General features: G+C 45.1%; 1 protein-coding gene across 1 annotated transcript in view; it reads left to right on the forward strand.

Annotated features, from left to right (window-relative positions):
* Positions 1 to 1,078: 1,078 nt before the first annotated feature.
* The window catches only part of SRD5A2 (steroid 5 alpha-reductase 2), a 28,419-nt gene continuing 5,699 nt past the window's right edge, over positions 1,079 to 23,798 (forward strand). Inside the window, exons 1-2 of the mRNA XM_048052106.2 lie at positions 1,079 to 1,494; positions 23,557 to 23,720. Of these exons, the coding sequence (XP_047908063.1) occupies positions 1,211 to 1,494; positions 23,557 to 23,720 (448 nt within the window). The 5' untranslated portion in view covers positions 1,079 to 1,210. The remainder of the gene's footprint in view (positions 1,495 to 23,556; positions 23,721 to 23,798) is intronic.

A 23,798-nucleotide genomic window follows, 5' to 3' on the forward strand; every position in this document is an offset into this window, starting at 1 on the left:
CCCCATCTCAGGTTTGCATGTTCACCACTCAGACACCAAATCAGAAGTGAACTACTGCCACTCCTGCTCCGTGAGGGTGTCTTCTCCAGCATTTTGTGCGGCATCCAATCTCTTGCTAAGCTGGATCTGACCACTTTCTTGGTGAAGCTTCAAAATGACTAGGATAGGTGGGGGTTGGTCTATTCTCCCACGTGCCTGGTGACAGGACGAGAGGGAATGGGCTAAAGTTGAGCCAGGGGAGCTTTAGGTTGGATATTAGGAAGAACTTCTTTACTGAAAGGGTTGTTAGGCATTGGAATGGGCTGCCCAGGGAAGTGGTTCAGTCACCATCCCTGGAGGTCTTTAAGAGACGTTTAGATGTTGAGCTTAGTGATATGGTTTAGTGGAGGACTTGTTAGTGTTAGGTCAGAGCTTGGACTCGGTGATCAGAGGTCTCTTCCAACCTAGATGATTCTGTGATTCTGTGATTCTGTAATAGAATTCACAGCCTTGAGCTGATACGCCGCAATGGCCTGTAACACAGTTTAATGTTCTGCTCACCCTCCTGCGGTAGCTCAATGCCTTGAAAATCCTGACTAAAACAGTGAAACAAACAAAAAAGCGTAATTCCCGAGCTGTGGTTTAAGTTAGGCTGCTGGCAAAACTGCTGTTGGGACCGGCGGGTTTCAGAGCACGCCCCAGAGCAAACCCTGGGGCACGCTGGGACCACCGCCGCGCGAGCCTGGGCCACCTCAGGAGCCCCGGCGCGCTCTGGTCCCGCCGGGCGTGAGCCCGCGTTCCCAGGGCCGTGCCGGGACACCCTCCCTCACCGCCCCGCTTCCACCCGCAGCCCCTCACGGGGCGCCCGCCCCTTCTCGTCGCCTCAGCGCGGCCGCGGGCGGCCCCGCGCCAACCGCCGCCCAACCGCCGCCCTGGCGGCCGTCGCCCGGGGGCCGTGCCCGTTGAGCGGGGCGGGCTGAGCGGGGCCGGGCTGAGCGGGGCCGGGCTGAGCGGGGCCGGGCCGAGGGGGCGGCGGAGCCCCCCGCGGGGCGCAGCTCCCCTCGGGGCGGGCTGGGGCGCCGGCGAGCGAGGGGCTGCGCCCTCTGACGAGCCCGGGCGATGGGAGGCAGCGCGGCGGGGCGGGGTGACGGCCGCCGCCGCTCTAATAAGGCCGGGGCTGGCGGCGGCCGGCGGCCGTTCGCAGCGGTGCCCCGCGCCCCCCTCCCCGAGCATGCACTGCCTGCCCGGGCTGGTGCCGGCGCTCAGCTCGCTGCTGGGCGCCCTGGCGCTGCTGCAGCTCTCGCTGTACCTGCGGGTGCCGTCCCGCTACGGGAAGCACGAGGAGCGGCTGTGCCGGCCGCGGGGCCGGCTGCCGGCTCGCTGCGCCTGGTTCGTGCAGGAGCTGCCCTCCTTCCTGGTGCCCGCGCTGCTGCTGGCGCTGCGCAGCCCGCCCCGCCTCGAGCCGCTCGGCTGCCGCCTCCTCTGCTGCCTCTTCTGCTGGCACTACTTCTACAGGTACCCCCGGGGAGCGGGGCGGCCGGGGGCAGGAGCAGGTGGAAGGAAGGGCTCGCTGCCGCGCCGCGCCGGGGCAGAGCTGCGGGGGCCCGCCCGTCGCAGCCCCGCCGCGCTCGCCGCGATGCATTCGGTGTTTTCTCGGCAGGAGCTCACAGCGAGGGCAGAGCTCGCGTCCTCTGCGGGCGAGCGCTTCTCGAGGCGGCTGAAGTGGCGCGGCCCTGCAGCCGCCACCCGGCTCTGCAGTCGGTGGGACGTGGTGCCGGAGGGCGTCGCAGGAGTTCGTCTCCTTGGATGCCGAGCCGAGCGTGTTTTGCCTGCTGCTGCCCTTCCATTTCCTGCGGGCTCTCATGGGGAGTTTGAATGCTGATTTTCTGCTCATGAAAGAGCTGACTTTTCGCAAATGGAGGGGGCAGGCGAAAACATTATGTCATTCTCTGGTAAAGAAGCAACTTCTGAAGCAACAGCTTTCTGCTTCTTTTATCCCAAATTCTATTTCTGTTTCTTTTGTTTTCCTTCCCAGATATATAAAACATGCATGTGACAATTGAGCGAAATTGATTATTTGCAACTCAGCCACAATCAATATGTTGAAAATCCAGCAGCAGTCTCTCAACAGACAGTTTCAGGATGCAGACCCTAGGATGTTGAAAATAAAACGGAAAGTGGTTTTAAGGGCTAAAACACTTATTTTGCAGATGTATTCATTATCACTAAGGTGGTCTTAGCTATACTAAATCAGCCGGAGGACGCTACCGGTGACACGTTAGGCTCCCAGAAAGCTAGATGTATTAATTGTGTGTAGTCATACTAAATTTAATTTAATGCATTCTGCTCTTCTCATGGATTTCTGATCGCTTCGGAAAAGGAAATCAATGAGCACCACTAGACAACTGAACGAGACATTACCCTACCGGTGTGCATGTATCTGAGCCAGTGCCTTCTTTCCCAACATTTCTGCTAGACTTAGGCAGAAGCCCTGTGTTTTCATACTTCTTTTTCCTCAAACAGTTTGGAGATTCTTCTCATCTGTGGCCAGATTGTACTTTTTCCCTTGTAAAAATAAAAGCTCTCATTTAGCCAAGTCTGCATAACTACCTATTTTGTTTCTAGCATTGCATGTTACTCCAGTATCATTCTTACAGCGTGCAGCCTCTTCTCATGCAAGCCACTCAGAGATTCTTTTAAACCAATTAATATTCAAAATATTGCATTACATGCTAGTGCTCTGTTGTTACATAGAAGAGCAACAAAAAGAGAAAACGAAGAGTTTTTCTGGTTACAGATGTTTCACTGGTTTATGGTATTTGAGAAGAGGTTCAGCACTTTGATATAATATCCAGAGTTTATCTAAATTTTTTAAAATTATCTTCACTAGAATTGAACTAACAACAGTTTTAAATGATTTAATGCTTAAACTCGACTGCAAATATAATAAGTTAAATATAAAATTGATCATTAATAAAATTACATTTACTTAGTGGATGTAGCCTACTGCAGTTTTTCTGACTTTAAAATTTTGAAGTGAATAAAGATGTTCTGGTTTTAGTTATAAAATTATCTTACTAACTAATCTCTTCCTACTTTTGCTAGTGATCATCTGATATCTGTATTTAAGCATTACTTTATGTTTGTATGAAAATATCCTCTTTGTAAAGAGAAGTTTCTTCATATATTGTTGCATATTTTAGTGACAACTTTGTCTCCACAGGAAAGCTTTTATTTTTCCTAATTTTGTCAGATCTCTTACACCAAACATGCATGTGGAAGAGAAGTTTTAAACAGAGGTATGCCTAGAAGGACAATGTGGATTATCAGAGAAACAGATTTTTAAAGACCACTATAATAGCTGTTCTGCCTTCCTCTATGCTATGACCAACCGTGCTGCCCCAGTAGGTTGTTTTTGACTGAAGCACCTGGTTCAGAATATCTTCAAGTTTTGATCCGAAGACCCCGGAAGATGGAGAATCCATCATTTTCTATGGAGAATCTGCTGTTTTCTTTGGTAGTTTAGTCTTGTGAATTCTTCCACTATCACTTAACGTGTTTAAAATGTTGTGCTTGAATAGGACTACTCTTGATTTCTTCCCAGTGTTGCTTGTTGCTTCTTGCTCTGTGCTAATTTAAAGCACTCTGTAGTATCCTTTAGTATTTTCTGACCATGGTATCACTTATACAGTAATCAGATCATCTTTCAACCTGCTTGTTACAGAGCTGTCAGATCCTCTGTCTGCACTGGTGTGATCCAGATAGTACAAGAGCACATGATCGTATTTCTGATGAATTGGCTAATGCACATGATACGGTGCTTATGAAAGATTTATGTTTTTATGGTGGCTTTCTGCCAGCTACAGGGGAATGGACATTACCTGATCTGACACAGAGCGGTGCAGACACATGGTACCTCATCCAGCATGAAGTTTGTCAGGATAAAGTTACCTTTTCATAAATTTAGGAACAGGTTTAAATGGGCATAATGATTTTGTCCTGTTTTTGCATGTGGTGTCACATAGCTGCAACATTTTTGATTTGATCTGAGGTATCATACCTAAACCAGATTTATCATGGCACTGAACCACGGCTGAAGGCCATCAACGCAAGGCAGTTTTTCCCTCCCTGGAAACTTTTTTTTCCTCTCCTCTTTTCCTACATCCATTTTAAAACGAAGACCTCAGTGTTGGCTGTAGCACGTAATATCCAAGTTGTAGTACCGTATCTAGCGACACCAGCACCTTCCCATTGCCATGCTTACAGATCAGAGGACGCCTTCTGCTTTGGAGTGGCACCGGGAAGCCCTGTGTTTCCAGGCTCCTTTGAGCACCCTGGAGCTGGTGCTTGCTAAGGTTGCGGTCCCCGTTGGGGACGGTTAGTGTGTGCGCTCTTCGCTTTGCAAGTAATTTTCTGAATGGGCTCGGTGCAGCCGGCCGACCCGCACTGATGCTCACCACTCGCCTAGAATCTGTGCCATCTGCCAGCTTTTTCGGCCGTGCTTTCGCGTCTGCTGCCAGGCCGTTGAGGAACAGGGTGGAGCGTGGCAGGGACCCCATAACCCTTTCCTAGAAAGTCCCGGGGTTAATGCCACCGGCTCCTTGGGGCGCGCTTCGCCGCAGCGCCCTGCCCGCCTGGCGGAGGTGCTCCCGCAGCCAGCCCGCCGCGGGCAGGGGACGAGGCGGGGTCCGAGGAGCCTGTCCGCGGTCCCACGGCGAGCCCCGCTGCCGGAGGAGGGTGCCAGGAGGCCTCCCCCGCCTTCCCTCCTCGCCCGGCAGCCGCCGCGGGGAAGCAGGGCGCTCTCCAGCCTTCTCGGCCACCGCTAGGCAGCAGCCTCTCTCTTCGTGGCAGGCACAAGGTGGTGCGTTCCCTGTGGCCGCCGGGGAGAGCTAAAAGGCACTCTGTGCCTGCTGTTTTGGGGGTGGGGGGAGCAAACGGGGGAATCCCAAATGTTCCCCCCCCACCTTTGTCTGCTATCTGTAGCTGGCCAACTCTTCGTCTCTCCGCGTGCGCTGTATTACCGCAGCACGGTGTGAATTTAATCAAATCCAGAGGCCGTACGGTGCTAAAGAAAACATCCCATAAAATTTTGGACTTATCACATCTGTTTTAGGTAAGCTCACAGCTTCTTCACTTTCATATGGAAGGGTCTGTGATAGCAGGGCCTCCTAAACTGATGGGCTGGGAAGGCAGAGAAGAGAAGGAAAAGTGAGAGAAGCACTGAATGCCAAGTCTGCCATCTGTATCTGCAGTCTCTAGGAAAAGCTGTCTGTGAGCAGAAAATGATGAGTGGCATGAGATTTATGTACAGGAATAGTTCTTGTCATAAATTACTTATAAAGGATTGTGGTTTGAGATGTAGTTTGTAATACAGCCTTTCCTGTGAGAGGGGCTGCATTGGTTCAGGAATGCAGTGAGGATGCCAGCTGAAGTCCTCAGGTGGAGGGGGGGGTGGGGGGAGCCTGTTCACTGCATTTCCATTTTGCATCCCATTCAAGAACCAAAGGGAAACAGAATATAATAGGATGAGAGGGAGCTATCACAATCAAATTCCATATAAACCTTAAGGCTGCATTTCTCTTAGAACTCAGACCAGGCAAGAAAAGAGAAAGACAGAGTGGTGGGGGAGCAGAGGAGATGCTAACTTCAACAGTCAGGGAGAAAGTCTTGTCTTACTGAGCTACAAACATAACTTTTTACTCTGTTAGTATAAAAAAAATAAAATAATAAATTTACTGTTTTCATTTTGAAGTGTGCTCTAGTGGTCTGACAGGCATTAGGCAGGCTGGTCTTTCAGAGACAACTGAATCCTCAGCCCCCTTTGGTTACAGGTGACCCATTTGGTGTGCCTGTACTTAGTTTTCTACAAGTAGAGATAATTCTAAAAAAATCAGGGAAAGCCAACTTTCATGGCTAAAGAATGGGAAACCAGGAGCATTTGAACCCTGCGCAAGTCTTTTATGCATCTCTTGGCCAGTACTCCTCCCTCCAAAACCAAATTGGGGTTAGAAAGAAAAAGCTGCTCCCTCTCCCCATGCTCTGCAGAACGGGCTCATCCAGTCTTCTTAAGCCTGCCTGTACTGCCCGGTTGGTCAGGCATGTGCAGCATTCACCTGGACACACTTTTCGTTTTGTCTTGTAGGTGTGCCTACTCATGAACAGTGAGAAAATTGGCTCATAATTTTTAGTGGTATTTTGTACTGGTTCATAATGGGGTTTTATTATGTTTTTTTTTTTTTTTTTTTAACACCAAGTAGATAAGCAGAGATTAGATTAAGTTTAAACTGTATGTTTCTAAGTAGGAGTCTCCTGGCTAATAGTAGATATAATCAGACCATATAATAGCCACCAGCTTCAATACAGAAATTATTTTTCCCCAAAGAAATACCTATTTTATCTTTTGTTCTTAGAAAGTCATCATCATTAATTGTCAAGAACTAAAGATATTTCAATAGTGGCCTTTTGAAACCTCTACCATTCATCTCCCAGCACACAACATGCAGGTATTTGACAAGTAACAAATACAATTCGCTGTTTTGCTTCACCTCGATTCTTTGCATTAGACCCTAACCACATACCTTTTGGCTTTTACCAGCCACCCAGTAACACATTTATATTCCCTCTTCTGTTTGGACTTAACTCTAGATCTGGTAGTGATATCCCTAGAGGAGGCTGGCCATTCACTCTGCCTCCTTCATGCATTGTTTGCTGCTCAGTCAATGATTTTAACCTTTTGCAATTCATCCCAGTGAGTGTCAGTAATGCCAACCGTATCCAGTTTCATCTCATCAGTGAAAATATTATATTCATTGCTGTTTCTACCCAGGTTCCTCAAATTAGTGTGTAAATAGTCAACCAAAACATCTCAGCATGCTTTGCCACGGAAGTGTAAAATGTTCACGTATCCAGTGCTGGTATTGAGTTTGCTTCCTTGCAGTCTCCTCTAGTGTTATTAAATACCCTCATAATTATTCCGTTATAATTGAATACTAGCTGATTGCCTTCCTCACTGTTAGTACAAATAGTCTCATCTGTATGTTCCTTTTCCATTGGAAAATGGCCTAACATTACAGACACCTGCAGTTGTTGCCCAGCCTAAAGTGTACCCACATAATTTTTCCTTTTGTCCCTTGGACTGGAAGAATTTCTTCAGAGATATTGTAGAATCATAGAATATCTTGAGTTGGAAAGGACCCACAAGGATCATCGAGTCCAACTCCTGGGTCCCCAAAGGACCACCCAAAAATCAGACCCTCTGTCTGAGAGCATTGTCCAAACACATCTTGAACTCTGGCAGCTCTGTGCCGTGACCACTGCCTGGGGAAGCCAATGCCCGACCCCCCTCTGGGTGCAGAACCTTTCCCTAACCCCCAGCCTGACCCTCCCCTGTCCCAGCTCCATGCCGTTCCCTCGGGTCCTGTCGCTGTCCCCAGAGAGCAGAGCTCAGCGCCTGCCCCTCCGCTCCCCTCGTGAGGGAGCTGCAGGCCGCCATGAGGCCTCCCCTCAGCCTGCTCTGCTCTGGGATGAACAAACCAAGGGACCTCAGCTGCTCCCCATACCTATTGCCCTGTAGACCCTTCACCATCTTTGTAGCCCTCCTTTGGACAGTCTTTAATAGTTTTATGTCTTTTTAATACTGTGGTGCCCCAAACCGCACACAGTACTTGAGGTGAGGCTGTACCAGCACAGAGCAGAGAAGGACAATCCCTTCCCTCAACCAGCTTGCAATGCCATGCCTGATGCACCCCAGGGTACGGTTGGACCTCCTGGCCCCCAAGGCACACTGCTGACTCACGTTCAGCTTGCTGTCAACCAAAACCCCCAGATCCCTTAGGTGACTTACACTCTTATCTTTCTTCACATCTTTTCAAGACAGAGTGCCTGTTATCAGTATATTTCTACATGATGCCAATTAATCTGTGATATTTTGTATTACCAGGCAGCTTTACAAAACCTTCCTTTTTTTTTAGTTTATAACTGAGGTTTTCTTCCCAGATAGGCATTACTGTGTGCCGTTCTCTTGTTCTCCATTCCCCATCATGCCCACTCCTCCTGCTGTGCCACCTAAGGCAGTAATTCCCAAATTTGGTTGTTCAAGAAGGTTTTTTTTTTTTTTTTTTTTTGTGTATGTTTGTGTGTGTGCTGCCCATCATTACAATTTAGCACTCCAGACTCCAGACTATACCTGTTGTCTTGCAGTCAGTCAACTGGCTTCATATACCAAGTGTCTATTCTGTCCTCTGGAAGGAAAGGAAGGTATGGTACATGCAGAGCAGATCACAGAAGTTTTTTCTCCTTGTTCCATCTCTGCTACCTGGAGCAGGGCCATAGCTAAAGCAGTGTTTGTGCTTCCTCTGAAGCACCTCAGTCAGTCACTCCCATTTGCCTGTCACTGATAAATAAAGGCTCGGTGGGTGCTCAGTCCCAGCCACTCTGGAGAGAGCTGTTCAAATTGCAGAGACCTGAAGTCCCAGCCATGAGGCAGTCACCAAGGCACAAGTAGGTCCCTCTGATCTCACTCAGGTGGGCTTCCTCACCTCAGTGAGGAAGTTACAATGCTTTGTACCCTGGGAGTTTAAAGCCTTGTGGAAAGATACATGCTGAGCACTGAACTCCGCTGAGCTTCAGTTAGACTGCTGAGAATGTAAAGATTTGTGTCTGCATTACCAGATTCCTGCTGATGATATTTGAAAAGCAGAATTGTAAAGGAGCAAACTAAGAGAAAAAAGACCACATTATATGCAGGAGTCCTAGTAAATGTTTTTACTTTAAAATAATATTCCTTCTACCAAACAAGGAAATTACTTATTTTGATCATGGGAAGTCTACAGTATTCCTTTATTAGGGCTGCTCTTTTAAGTATAAAATAAAAAGCATGCGAGAAGAGCTAAGGTTCATTCCATACATGCGGCAGAAATTTTCACAAGCCGCTTTGTGTATTGAAAACTTTATACGCTTAGGTCATTTCCTAGTTCTGGGGATCTCAGGTAAGAATAAAAACCTGTGAAACAATCTTGTACTATTCCAATTATAAATATGTACACATTCCAGACAGTGCATCTGTTGGACTGCCTGTGGTGATATTCATGCTATCTCCTTCAAAATTTAAGTCATCTTGGTCAAGTAGAATTATACTAAAGAACTATTTTCAAACTATTAATCCAACTAAACTATTAATCCAACTAAACTAAACTATTAAACCATTCTTACGTTACACACCTTGAAGTGCCGTTCTCTTCTTCTAGATGTTGATTTAAATGTGGCAGGTGAATTGATCAGTAGTCACTCACAGTCGACATTTGTCATATATAATACCATTTTGCTTACAACTGTGCTAAATTTCACCAACCTAATCCAACACTTCTCATGCTAGGAGGCTGCCACCTGGAAAAGTCTTTGGAAAATGTCCCTGTATAAAGGTTGTCTGCAAGGAGATGTGTTGTCTACCAGAGGAAGTGAGTGGTTTTGCCTATCTGTGACGTTAAGGAGCAGATCACTTCCCTGGCAGGACTACACTGGAACAGATCCCAGGGCCGAGCGAGGACTTGTGTCACTTTGACATACTGGTGAAGATGGCTTGGATTGTCTTGCTAAAAAGCCAAATCCCTTTAAACTAGGCCTTCATGCCACCATCTGAGTAAGCTGGCTGGGCTATTCAAAGCAGTCTAATCACATAGGTGTGTTCTCCTGGTAGAGATGCACATTAAAGCAGTGTGGCCAGCAGGACTAGGGCAGTGACTGTCCCTCTGTACTCAGCACTGGTGAGGCCGCACCTCGAGTGCTGTGTCCAGTGTCGGGCCCCTCACTACCAGATGGACATTGAGGTGCTGGAGCATGGGCAGAGCAGAATGACCACGCTGGTGAAGGGACTGGCAAACCAGGCTCGTGAAGGGCAGCAGAGGGAACCAGGGCTGTTCAGGCTGGAGAGGAGGAGGCTGAGGGGGGGCCTTGTTGTGCTCTACAGCCGCCTGAAAGGAGCTTGCAGCGAGGAGGGGGTTGGTCCCTTTTATCTCAAGTGACAAGTGATGAGACACAAGGAAAGGGTCTCAAGTTGTGCCAGGGGAGGTTTAGGTTGGATATCAGGAAGAATTTCTTCACCAAAAAGGTGGTCAAGCATCAGAAGAAGCTGCCCAGGGAGATGGTGGAGTGGCCATCCCTGGAGGTGTTCAAGAGACGAGTGGATGTGGTGCTTAGGGACGTGGTTTGGCGACGGAACTTGGTAGTGTTGGGTGGGGGCTGGTCTTGATGATCTTGGAGGTCTTCCCCAGCCTGAATGATTCTGTGATTTTAAGTGCCCTACTAAGTGATGCAGAATACCTCTGGAGAGTGTTGTCCTAAGCAGACCTTTCAGTGACTCCTGTCACACACCTGGGGCAGGAAAATGCATGTGCATCTATAAAACTTTTGCTGCTCCTGAGAACAATGAAGGGGAGAAACAAAAGTTGTGTTTACATTATGCTATTGAGTTCTTTGTGTGTGTTTTCTTCTCCTTATAACCTTAAAAAAAAAAAAAAAAGAATCATCAAAGCATTCATGTTTTCAAACTTGGCCTGGGTTAAGGTTACTAAAGTGTGGAGACGTATCTCTGGCTGTTCCCAGCAAAAGCAATTTAAACTTGGCGGAGTTGTTTCTGGGAAATGCATTTGTATTTGTTCAGGGACATAAAGTTTGTCAACTAACATCTTTAGAGTCTACTTGTGCTGAGCAGTTCTGGTTCATCTGAGGCTATAAGCAGGACCAAAGTGTGTGAGCCTGCAATCCAGCCAAGTATTGTCCAGACCAGCACTGCAAGGGCAGAGCAGCACTTCTCATGCATTTCAGGCTGGTAGGGTACTCAACAGGGGGGAAAGGGTCCCCTGTCTGGACTCCTGTCAGCGAGGAATAAGAAAATACAACTTGTCTTGAATGCAGATAAATGAAAAATACTGTGAGCCTTATGGTTAGGGATAGATGGCAAGAGATAAAAAGGTCAGGTGAAAGAGCAGAACAGGAAAGGGCTAGTAGGAGAAATGTTAGAAACAGCAAGGACTGAGAAGAAATGGAAGGGAGAAATTGCAAGAGGACAGTATTGGGATAAATCTGGGGAACAAAAGACACTAATAGTGACATTTTCTATGAATTGAATGTTTCACTTAGCAATTTTATGAGTTAGGAAATCTTTTGATGTAGTATGTAGTTTGGAAGGGAGCAAAGCTGGCTGTGACTCAGTGCCAGCCCATGATAGCTCTTTTCATTACCAAAAAAAAAAAAAAAAAAGATTGTATTAAGACTTCTGACCATTTTAGTGTGAACACAAACTCAGGACCTCATCTGGACATTTCAGATTCTGTTCCTCTTTGTGTCTGTACTGCCATGGATGCCATGAGGTCATACAGGTTCAGAAGTAATTTGGATTACTACCTTTCCAAATGAAAGACATTCAACCAATGTTCTTCAAAATGTGAACCTAAGGATTTAGAGATGATAATTTCCAACTTTAACGTTTTTTACTGTTTTAGAAGTAGAACAACTTCTTAGGTGTCGGCTGTAGACATTGGTCAGATTAAACTGCTGATAGAAGGCTATGTCTCAGATTCTGACTTATAATGGCAGGATGCTACCAATTACAGGAGCGGAGGTGTGGGAGGTCTTGAAAACTAATCAAATTGAACATACTCAGTGCTCCTCAAGACCTAGGACACATGTCTATGCAAATGTGAGTCTCCAAGACATTTTAGCATGGACCTGACTTCCTCTAATTTTTAGACATGCAAGTTGGAGTTCCTTATTTTTTGTTTGTGGTTTCCATTTTTAGTTTCTATAGTCTACTGGTTAAAATGATTATACTAATCAACAGCCCTTCAAATGCAGCATGGGCTTCAAGAGTTTAAGTGTTGCAACAAGCAGTTTTTCTGCTTTGTCATCATAATGATATATTTTGGCCTTTGAATTTTTGTCTTCCTTCAAAAATTAAGCTCATCCTTATTGCTTTTGAATTAGTTGGAAATATAGACTCAGCTGAGGACAGAGCTTGGTCTGACACATGGAATTTAATGATGCACCATGTTTTTAATCAGACTAATGCAAGACATTTGTTTTAACTAAGCTGACTGTGCAAAGCTGTCAGAGATGAAAAATAATTTGAAATCTTGTAATTGTTCAGTTAAATGTGTTATGTGTTTTTGAATGTGTGCAGGGAACAAGTCTGTTAAAAGGCCTGAAATTTTCTTATGAAAGAATTAGGCTCCAAACTTGGAAAAAAATGTATGTAGTGTTTCTGGTCATTACGATTATGAAGAAGACTTTCCGAACATGAGACAAGCCCAAACTGCTGCAGAAGTATATTGCTGAGTCTTTCAGTTTCTTAGAGCATGTCATCGCATATTAAGAAACAAGGAAGAAGATGACCCAGTGCTGTACTTCTGAACCCTGTGGGCTGTGGTGAAACAGTCAGAAATCCTTCTACCATTAGCCTGCTGCATGGTGAAAGGCAGAAGCACTCTCAACAGAGGTAGGGCCTTAAACTGCTTTAATTTATGACCTCGGTTTTCTCACAGGTCTTTTTTTTTTTTTTTTTCCCCAGCAACACATAGCTCACAATCTCAAACTGCTTAATGTAGCTGAATAAACAACACAGATGTGTCAAGTCTCCAGACTTGGGGTGAGACTCCCAGGTAGCTGCTGGTAGCTGCTGGCTGTCACCACATGCACTCGTGACCTTAGGTCTGTTTCTCAGTCTCCCGTAGTCCCCAAATGTCCCTCCTGCTCTGTGAGCCCCTGTCACAGACACAGCTGCTCGGGCTGACCAGCAAGGCAGCTGGGAGCCTGCTTGCCTTGTGCGGGAGCAGTGAGCACGCTGCCTCTGAACACATGCTCACAGGTCCCCAAGTGTGGACGTGCTCCCCAGCTAGAGACTGGCACTGGAAAGCCTCCTCCACCAGGTTCCTGGCCCGTTCCTCCTTCACACAAGCCAATTGCATGGGCACTTAAGACAGGGGGAGAAGAAACCCAGGAGGACCTGGTCCTCACCTCCACAAGTGCCCAACATTGCTACTGGAACTAACAGCCAGTCTCTGCTGCTCTCTACCATAGCAACTGTGTAGATCAATGCTGTTATATGTCCAAATTATGCAAGAGTTTATAGTGTATCAAAAACTGACCCTATGGAGGCAGTGCAAAGCCGATTGGAATTCAGAATTAAATAATTTAGGAATGACCTGTCATTTCATGGACAGGTCAATGTAAACTGTACTAATACTGTGTCATGGCTGAGTCATTTCCAGCTACAGGATCTGGAAAATCTGTTGTAGAGGGAACAAAGACCTGTTGGGGAGCCCAAGAGAAGCAATCCTGTTGCTAAAGGTATTCAGCCATAATTGCAAAGGGAGAGGGACAAAGGTGAAAGAACTACAAGAAAGAGAGGCAGAGTGCAGTTGTTGGGTAGCAAGAGAGACAAATCTTGACTAGAGGAAAAAAAAAAAAAAAAAAAGAGGAACCGTAAAGGAGGCAAGAATCTGAAGAAGGAAGGACGAGAAAAGACAAAGTCAGGAATGCTGGAAGAGCAAAATGGAGAAAGAGCAGAAGTTTAGGCTTAAAAGAGGACAAAAAGGTCCTTACTGGACAGGAAAAAGCCAGTTAAGAATACTTTAAATACTACTAGCATGTGTCTTGCAACTCTCCAAGGGCTTTCTGAACAGATATAAAGGCTGGTGTATGTTGGTAGGATACAGTCTGACCAAGATGTAACTTTGCAGAGGGTTAGCTTACCAACTGGTTTTCTTTGGTCATTTCTCAGCCCCGTGTGGGCCACTTGGGGGAAATAATTACACTTTCTCTGATAAGTGCAGTTGTAAGAGCACAGATTTGTGCATCCTTGGATTGTGTACCATTTTTCATGTAGATGTGTTCTTTTGTTCTGCTCACACTCTGAGCCTCTGTGAACTCTTTCAGCTCTCCGCTCCAGTGGAGCAGCAAGTTTTTTGAAGTGCATAGCACAGTGTCTGGTTAAGTTACTCTGGCACATGTTTCATGCCTTTGGCAGGCACCCATAGTTTAGCAATAGGAACAAAGTGATCTGTCTTCATAAATATCAAGTGGTTATTTCTGGAGGAGAAAAGAGTGAGATACCTTGCTGAAATATATGCTTTAGCTGGCTGAGCCTTTGACACACCATTGCTTAGATAAAACAACAAACTCTCTCTTAATCGTTATGTACCGCTGTCCTTCAGATACCAGCAATTAGTAGAGGCAAGCATGAAGCACTGTGGTTGGTATCTGCACGTTTGTCTTCACCGCAGTCCATCTTTTCATATTGACCCTAGTCCTGTCCTCTACCACTCATTCAGTTTTAAATCTGGACCAAGTTTAGTTAGGGTTTCAACTGGGACAGCTGGCCTGGCATTGGGTTCAGTCCGCAGCCTGAGTAAGAGGTTTTGCTCTTGCTAGTTTTTTGTTGTTGTTGTTGTTGTTCAGTTAATTCCAGATCTCACCACTCCTCCCCAGCTTCCTCTCACCAAGATAGCTCCAAGTTCCCACTCTTGGACAGTTCTTCCTGGCCACATATAGTCCTGGAATTTTCTTCTCAGGGCTTTGGCCTGTAAGGACAAAATTAGCACAGGAGAGGCCTCCACGAGCTCCAGTGTCCTGAATGACCAAGCCTGCAACAGCCCGGAATTGTAATTGCAGGGTAAATTACAGAGAATAAGGAAAGACGATCGGTCTAAACGTCATTCCTGATGGGCATTTCTCTGACTTGTCCTTAAAAACCACCAGTGACGGACGTTCTTCCAACCCTTCAGCTAATACTTCTTTCTTTTTTGCAGCAACTTTTTATGGAGTTGTAAGTTGTTACAATGTCGTCCACAGGCTTTCTGTCAGGTGAAACAACCCCGAGTGCTTCAGTCTTTCCACATACCTCACATTTCCTAAACCACAGCTGTTTTTCTCTGGACTGCTTCTGCTTTGTCCCTGCATGTTGGAAAGTGCAGAGTTCAGCTGGGCACAGTATACTCTAAGTTCCTACTAACACCATGCAAAGGGGAAAGATCGCTCTGAGCGTCTCCATCAGCGCTCCTGTTTCCACATTGTATTTTAACATTCGCCTTCTTTAACACAGCCCGACATTCTCAGCTCATGCTGTTTGCGACCTACCAGCACTCCCTCTACTATCCAGACAGTTTTCCAGCTTGTCTTTTACATTTGGTTAGACTTACCCAAGTGTTTTATTTTATCATTGTCTTTACTGAATCAGACTTACTGTTTTAAAAATATGAAACCAATATTTCAAGATTGTTGTTAGCTCTATTCCTCACTCTTGGTGTGCTCAGCATCTCCCAGAGTTGTGCTAGCCGTGAACATATTAAGAATATTCACTTTTTCCCAGAGGCATATCATTCATGAAAACAACTGAATAACACCAGAAAAGTCTTTTACAGAACCTCTCTCAAAATACCCTTTTACTTTGATAGTGAACGAGTGTTAATGATCCCTTGATACAATTTAACAATCAATTTCACTGCCACTTAAAATAACATCTATATCAGGAAACTCCAAGAAACTTCTAAGATTGACATGTAAGATAGTATAAAAAGTCTTGCTAAGATCAAGACATGGAAAAACTGCTGCTGCTACCCTCCCTTTCCCATAATACATGCAATTTATGTTAATTCCTTCACTAAATAAACCTATTTTAAGAAAATAAGATTACCTACATTAATTATAGAAATAAATCCTGCCTCCTGCTATTGTAGGTATATAGCACTCCTGGAGGAGGAGGCTGTTGCAAATACTAGAGTTTGGCTTTTTAGGCAAAAGGTCCATCATGCTGTACATTGTGGACTCCAGTACTTTGCTGTGCGGTCTTTGTGGGCAAACTGTGGGTCTGTGAGGGATGGTCTTGATTCCAGCAGGGATCTGTACACAGGAAATCATTCCTTTGCTTTATTAGCTTCACTTTACCTTCTTTGGCTATTAAAGAGCAAAATATTTTGAAAACAAATCCCAGTCTTTCCAGTGAATTTGTCCAGTTTGGCAGAAGAGATAGATAGAGACAGCTGGTTCTATGATCTTGCTCCAGTTACTTTTGGACATTCAATCCATTTTTCCCAATTTTTAGTCCAGCTTTCTTTTAGATCCTTTCTGCAAAAAGGAAGACATCATAAAAATTTGCTTAGCTAAGAGCAAATATAAATAAAATAATATTTTGTAATTAAGGGTATTTAAAACCAATTCGGAATTTCTACTCCAAAATGGAAACCTGTGAGAAACAAATATATCAATATAAATGCATACTGATTGTAGCTTGCTGATGGACTGTGACTTGCTGGCACAGCTTGCTAATGCACCAAGCCCAAGAATTTTGTTCTTGGTTTCCCTTTAGAAAATGCATAATAATTGAAGTGTGGCACTTGTTACCTGATAAAGCCAGTAGAAAAGATCACAATGATTCAATGCTTTTCACGATTCAATGCCTTTTCTAAACAGTGAAAAGGAAGAATTCTCCTTTGTTGGTTCTGACTGGGTGCTGGTAATCACTGGGAGATACCAGATTTTTCCAGTGACAGCTTCAGAAATAATGGCAGAATAACAAGAGGAGCAAGGAAGTAATTCATACACAGACTTGCAAAATGCTTTTGAAACCTGGCTGCTGTTGTAATGAATTTAGAAAAGCAGAAATGTGTTCCTTGGAGTCAAGCCTACACAGTCCTTCCTTACTGATTAAAAACAAATACCCATTATTAGGTCCTGTTCTTTTCCTTCTTCTTTTTCTTTCTTTCTTTTTTTTTTTTTTTTTTTTCCAGCCACGTGTAGTTTGTTAAGTGTTGCACATCTAATCATTCCTGCATGCAATGATGTGAAGAGGACTCCGTTTCATCCCTACACTGTATATGTCCTTCTTACTTTTCTAACCATATAGCATGCCTAAAATTTGTAACAATTAATCAGGTGCTCCCAACTAGTACTAGATTGTCATGACTGACTGACTTTAGGTGTTTACAGTGTTGAAATTGAACATTACATAGCTCACATTCCTCAGATTTATCTGAGGAAAAAATCTCAATGCATCATTTTTTTAGCAATGATTGATAGTAGTGTAGAAGCAGCATTTTATTCTTAGCCATTCACATCGGATATACATGCTTCTGCAAATTATTGTAGATCTTTTCCTAAAATCCCAATTTATTCAAATGCAGTTGTAAGCAGCTGAGCTTTTCTGATTCAGCACCAAGAATTCAACCTGAAGTCTGTATTAAACTGTAGGCAAGAAGTCAAGCACAGTTGCTGATTCCCTTTGACTGTCAACCTTTTATGGAGCTGGCTTCTGCAAGTGCTGCCACCCATGGTGTCAGCCTTCTTGGGATAGTGAGTATCGCTCTGGAGCTTTGCTCATAAATGCCAGTGTTAAGCAATTGCTTTTCTATTCTAGGGAGTTAACTCTATCATTTTTAACTCACTCAGTTTTTGTGTGATTTTCTCAGATGAGACGTGAAACACTGTGAAACCCTCAAGTTACCACACTGGCTTAGAGCAGAGGTCTGTCCCACTCAGTGCCCTGTCTTGGTAAAAGTCTTTCAGAAGAAAGTGCATTAAATGATGGTGTGGTCGGTCACCCAGGGAAGATGCTACCCTCTGTCTCTCTGAATTGGAATATGATTTATCCACTGACATAGAAAAATGAATATGCATTCCAAAGCCTTAGACTTTTTCTCCTCTTTATTAAAGGACCTGCCTGTGTCTGTAACCTGTGGTTATCCCCCTTCTTCTTCCAGTCCTACTGAGCTCTTTACTTCATTTTTTTTGTGTGTACAATGTTAGTATGTATATATTTATTGATTTGAACTTGATTGCTTTCAGTATCATGAAAACTTCTGCACACAGATATTCAGCTCCACCAAATAGATTATTTTCTATTATTTCTGACATTTTTTATCTCCAATATATCTTCTCATTTTAATCTTCAGTCCAAATTCAGCAGATCCAATGGTCCAGTATAGGAATCTCTTCCAGGCCTCTTCTTATTTTGCCACTCCGAATCCTTCTCCATTTCTGCTCTCTTTCACTCAGTCAGTGTTGCCCAGACTTTCCATGTTCCATTGCCCTTTTTCTCAAGAACTCCTGAAACCTAAGCATGGTGCCATCTCTGTCTCAGGGTTTCCTCAGTCCTTCTCCTATCCCTCGAACAGATGTGTGCCTGTGCCTTTTCCCCAGGAAAGATGAGTGCTCCTGCCAGATGCCTTCATACAGTCCTGAACATGCTCCTAAGAGACTGCAAAGAAAGAGTGTCCCTACGAACAGGCTTCAGGTTGGATGAGTTTTCTAAGTGGGCCACAAATAACCCAACAACTGTAGATTGAGCAATTTTTTTTTAGACAGAATACTCAGCAACAAACCCAAGGTGACAGGTCTACTATTGTTTTTTTGCAGCTGGACTGTAAGCTTGTCAGTATTGCGTATATCTTTCTTGTTCCTTAAGTTATAGCGACCAAAACTTTGTCCAAAGATCTTTGGAGGAACGTGGAAGTAGGATGTTTTGCATGTGGTTTTGAAAGGAGAGCTAATTCCAGCTTTGTGTTAGTCATAGCTATCTGTTAATCTGCATGACTGAAGTAAAAAGGGAGCTCTTGCTCCCAGCACAATCACTGGACAATGATTTGTCCAGCCTGGAGAAAAGAAGACTGAGAGGGGATCTCATCAATGTGTATAAATACCTGAGGTGTGGGAGACAGAGGGATTTGGCCAGCCTCTCTTCAGTGGTTTGTGGGGACAGGACAAGGGGCAATGGCCACAAGTTGGAGCACAGGAAGTTCCGCAACAACATACGAAAGAACTTCTTCACAGTGAAGGTGACGGAGCACTGGAACAGGCTGCCCAGGCAGGTTGTGGAGTCTCCTTCTCTGGAGATATTCAAGGCCCATCTGGACGCCTACCTGGGCAGCCTGCTCTAAGGAGCCTGCTTTGGCAGGGGGGTTGGACCTGATGATCTTTCGAGGTCCCTTCCAACCCCTTCAATTCTATGATTTTGTGTGATTTAAGATGAGTCTACAGAACTGGGCCTTGGACCAGCAAGTGATTACAGCTCTCTGATGGTCCCAAACACTTGCAACAATGCAGGAAGGGTCAAGGAAGAAGAGGTGCCCTGCAGCTGGCGGTCACCCAGGGCCACACACAGCCTCCGCAGGCAGCTGCAGCTAGACCTCAGCTCCTGACTTTACAGCCTTCCGAACATCAGGAGATGATGTGCAACTGCAGTACTGCAGTCAGGAGATCTGACGTCTGTCCTGGACCTACAGCAGGTATTGCCAGAGGCTCAGCAGCCCAGCAGGCATTCCTGCGTGCCAGCATTGTTGGTGTACATGTCGCCTGGGTCATAGCCAGAACTGATTCTCGAGGCTGCGCCAGAGCATGTCTCACTGCACACACCTCCTTGACAAAAGGGACGTGGTCCACCCTGTGCCGTACAACTGGCTCCTAATAACCTGCATGCTTTCATTGCTTAAATATTCCTGTCTTATTGACCTTTTGGGGCTATTGCAAAGTCCATGGGAATGAGGAGGAAGTGCAAAGCAGCTTAGAGTGAGATGTATGAGGAGAGAAATAGAGAGGTGAGGAAGGAAGCTCTACTGTTGTTTGTGATGCCAGGGTATCTGTAGACAGCACAATGAGGGAGGGTTAAAATCCTTCTGTTTCACTTTTGAAAGTATTTGTCCTTTTGAACTGATAGCAAGATTGCCTACTGCTTGAAACTGACATTTTAACTGTTACATTTGTTTAAATCCTATTTGGAATAACTGAAAAAAATAGAATTGGCACATGAAAATGAGCTACCAGATTGTGTCCTGGTGTTGACTGTACATGCAGAATAGACTCAGCAGTCTTCTGCAAGTATTCAGTGAGAATCAGTATAATACAACTCAAAAATAGTAAAAGTTAAAAATTGACTCAGAGAGCAATCCACAAATAATTTATGGGATTGGTCTCAAAAAGAGAAAGTATGTGCCTATTTTTAGCACAGACCCTTCAGCAGCAGATGTTTTTGCAACGTGTCCTTTGACATCCAGAAGTCTCCAGAATAATTAGAGGCTTTCTGCAGGGCATCACAGATAGCCCAGGTAGAAGACATCCATCTTCGTGGATGTCTTCAGCCTTCACCCAAGTGGTCAGATATGCCAAGGGCATCAGCAGCTCCCCACCAACATGGTCAAGTGACCATCTATAGCAAAAACTCCTATGTTGCTAGTTGTCCGTGCAAATAAAATAGCATTGAGGTCACAGAATCACAGAGGTTGGAGGGAACCTCTGGAGATCATTGTGTCCACCCCCCCTGCTAAAAGCAGGTTCCCTACAGTAGGTTGAGCAGGAAAGCGTCCAGACAGGTATTGAATCTCTCCAGAGAAAGAGACTCCACAACCTCTCTGGGCAGCCTGTTCCAGTGCCCCGTCACCCTCAGTGTAAAGAAGTTCTTACACATGTTTGTGTGGAACTTCTTGTGTTCCTGCTTTTGGCCATTGCCTCTTGTCCTATCAGTGCACACCCCTGAAAAGAGCCTGGCCCCATCCATTTGCCTCCTGCACTTTACGAATGTATAAACATTGGTCAGATCACCTCTCTGTCTTCTCTTCTCCCGGCTGAACAGTGTATCTTGGGGCTTAACGCAGTTGCCCCAGGTATAAAATAGCTCATGCGCACTGGAAACACCCCTGGTTTCTAGACTGAAAAGCACGAGCTGCTGCTGCCTGAACTACTGCACCTGGGCCCTGGAGAAGAAAAGACAGCAGCAGCATAAATGCCTCCAGTTAACACACTGTTGGAGGAGGTCTGAGAACCCACTCTTACTGGATTATGGTAACATTGGTGAAAAGATTTCCACCTTCCAAGGAAAGAAGAAGAAACCTCTGGTTTCGCCCAGTTTTAGTTGGAACCTCCATAGTTTTCAAGGGAGCTGGACTAATACCTGTGAGATGAAATTTGATGCAATGTCAAGTCATTTTCTGTTTGAAACCTGTTCTTCTGGAAAATAAACGATGGAAAAGGAGATGAATAATTTATTATTCATTCATTTAAAAGGAAGCTGTTGGCAATGGTTTAGTCAGATGCAGTGCCTTCGGCCAGTAAAGATAATAAAGGACTAAAGGATTAGTCATCAATATTGCACTGAAAGATAAAGGTCAAATTTGTCATTGGTCTAAATACAAAAGGCCATTTTTTGATCTGTTGTTCTAAAATGGTGGCTTCTGATCCTCTTTTGATTTGCACACTGCAAAATAATTTCAGCAGAGATGCAGACTCTTCCATGTACTATTTAATCCTATTAACTGTCCTCATTTTATCTCAGTTGCCTTTTCAAAACCCATCAGGAATAGTTTGTGCACCCTCAGGTAGCTGTGTGGCACAAGCTGACAAGCCCTGTGTTAAAACAAAGGCTTCTGGCACTGTTCAGACACAGGGAACTGAGTCTGGCCTCTGGATTAACTGAAGCAGATTTCCTCAGAGAAGTTGCTCCACAACACAGATTATTGGATGAAATCCTGTGTTGAATTTTCAGAAATCACTATGAGTCAGGATTTCACTGATGCCAGGATTTATCCCCTCAACAACAACAACAAAAACTGGCACCTCCTGGCTCCCCTGAGGTTGTGCTTACACCGTGCACGGAGCTTCCTTCTGTCCTGCATCCACGGCACCCATGGTAGGTAGCTCCATGTCTGAGTTTTGCCCTCCCGTTACTGCTGGAAGAACCATCTTGTGAGCACCTGTAGCCTTCGTACTGCCACAGCACGTTCAGGCAGTGCCGTGGCAAGCATCAGCTTCACCAGGAGCTGAGACGAGGAACAGGAGCTAGGGTGGGAACTTCTGTCCGTACCAGCTAGAGAAATTAGGAGAGTCTCGAGCATACCTGTTTTTGACAAAGGGTCTCACTCCAATCTGCTGTGTAAATTCCCCTCCTAAACCCATGTTTCTGTACAATTTGCTTTCTCCAAGTCTCCACTTAGGAGTGTCCCACTTCTCATAGCTGCTCGGGTCCAGTTTGCCAGTATTATTTCAACAGGCAGGTCTGATTGCTAAAGCTGGCCTCGCCTACTCCAGCACCTCATTCCTGAAGGACAAAAGCAATAGCTGGTAACAGTACTCCAAAGAGCATTCCTTTCCATGCTTTAGTAAGTGTGACTCGTGATACCACTGCCTGAAAAATATTTTCTGTACCTCTTAGCTTTCACTGTATTTAGAAATATTTAGTACTTCGGCATCATAGCTGTCTTAATTGCCAGCAATTTGGCTTATCTTGCTCTGGAAAGCAGTGAATACATTAACATGTTGTTGCTTGTACTCGGCTTACTCACTTTTAGACATGCTTAATAAGATTCAAGCTAGATTTATAGTGTTATGACATTTTATGCCTCAGCTTGCTGAAGCTGATATTGGCAACCCAGGCTGTGGATTGCTTACCACTAGAGCTTATATACTGCGATAATAAGCACCATCCAAAGCCTGAGAGGCCAAAAGAAAGACGTGAAGAGTGTAGATTTTATCATGTACAGAACTTAATTGGACAGGTAAGAAAATACTTAACAGTCCTGAATATAACGTCTCCACTTCACTCTCCCTAAAATGATATGGATTGCGTACAGGTCAAGAGGGGTATGCCCTCCTCAGGTGGAGAATGTGTGACAACCAAAACCACACAATCACAAACTATTTGCTCCTACAAATGTTTATGCTAGCATTAGCACAGCTTTTGTCTAAGGAAGCTTTGGTTGCTGGAACTGCGTGAAAATCTTGGCTTTTAGCGTATTAAACTGAAGTTTTTAGCTCTTCTTATTTTAGAGAAGAGTATGAAAGCATGGAGGAGAGGCAGAGACCAGGGCAAAGTGGCTCTCCCATGCAGCCAACAACATCACTCTGCCTCTAGGTCGAAGTGTCCGAGCAGAGCAGGACAGAGCTGCGGTGTGTCGGAGATGAGCGGAGATCCGAGAGTGGAGCAGGAGAAGCTGGGAAAGGCGATTACACCTCAGGTTACATACCACAGGGGATGGGAGAACCAGAGGGGTCTTGACGTTGCCTTCAACTCCACACCCCCCCCATGAGCTAAATCCCTCAGGGGTCATTCCTGGTGGTGGGATCAGGAATGTCTTCTCCACAAGGAAGCTCCTCCAGAGTGCTTGTGGCTCATCTGGGAGACTTTGAACATCAGTGTGCCCGTGTGCTTCCACTGCTTCCTTTGCTCAGCCCTCTGCAGTACGGCAGCAAAGGGCAGGCAAGGTGTCAGTATGAAAGTGCTGTTTGTGGTTTGATTTCCTCGTGTTACCAACAAGGGAGAATGAAGGCAGAGAGATATTCTTGAAGCCACAGTGACTCTGGATGAGATTTCTAGCTTCCCACCCTGTGCTCAGTCCCGAGGGACCAGAAAAATGTGGGTATCGGCAGTATTTCTTGTTCCCATTTGTTGTTGGTCTTATTTTGTTACAGTTGTTTCCCAACATTTAATCTTTACTGGCTTTTTTATATTTTGTGTTTTGTTAAAGTTTTTCTTCCTACAGCAAAGAAATTGCAAATACAATGTTATCATGTAATGTGCTGACTTTGTTTTCTTATCTACCTTAGGACATTTATTTACCCCTTCTTCACTAGAGGCAGACCTTTCCCACTGCAATTGCTTTTCTTTGGCACGTTATTCTGTATCTATAATGGCTTCCTCCAGGGGTACTACCTGATTTACTGCGCTGAATATCCAAACGATTGGTGCACTGACATCAGATTTACATCAGGTAATTACAGCTGCAGGATTCCCAAGATGTAATCTCCAAGCAATTTGTCAGCATTTTGAATTACGTCCTAATCTTCAC

The sequence above is a fragment of the Anser cygnoides genome, chromosome 3, assembly GCF_040182565.1.
Source record: "Anser cygnoides isolate HZ-2024a breed goose chromosome 3, Taihu_goose_T2T_genome, whole genome shotgun sequence".
Taxonomy (NCBI): Eukaryota; Metazoa; Chordata; class Aves; order Anseriformes; family Anatidae; genus Anser; species Anser cygnoides.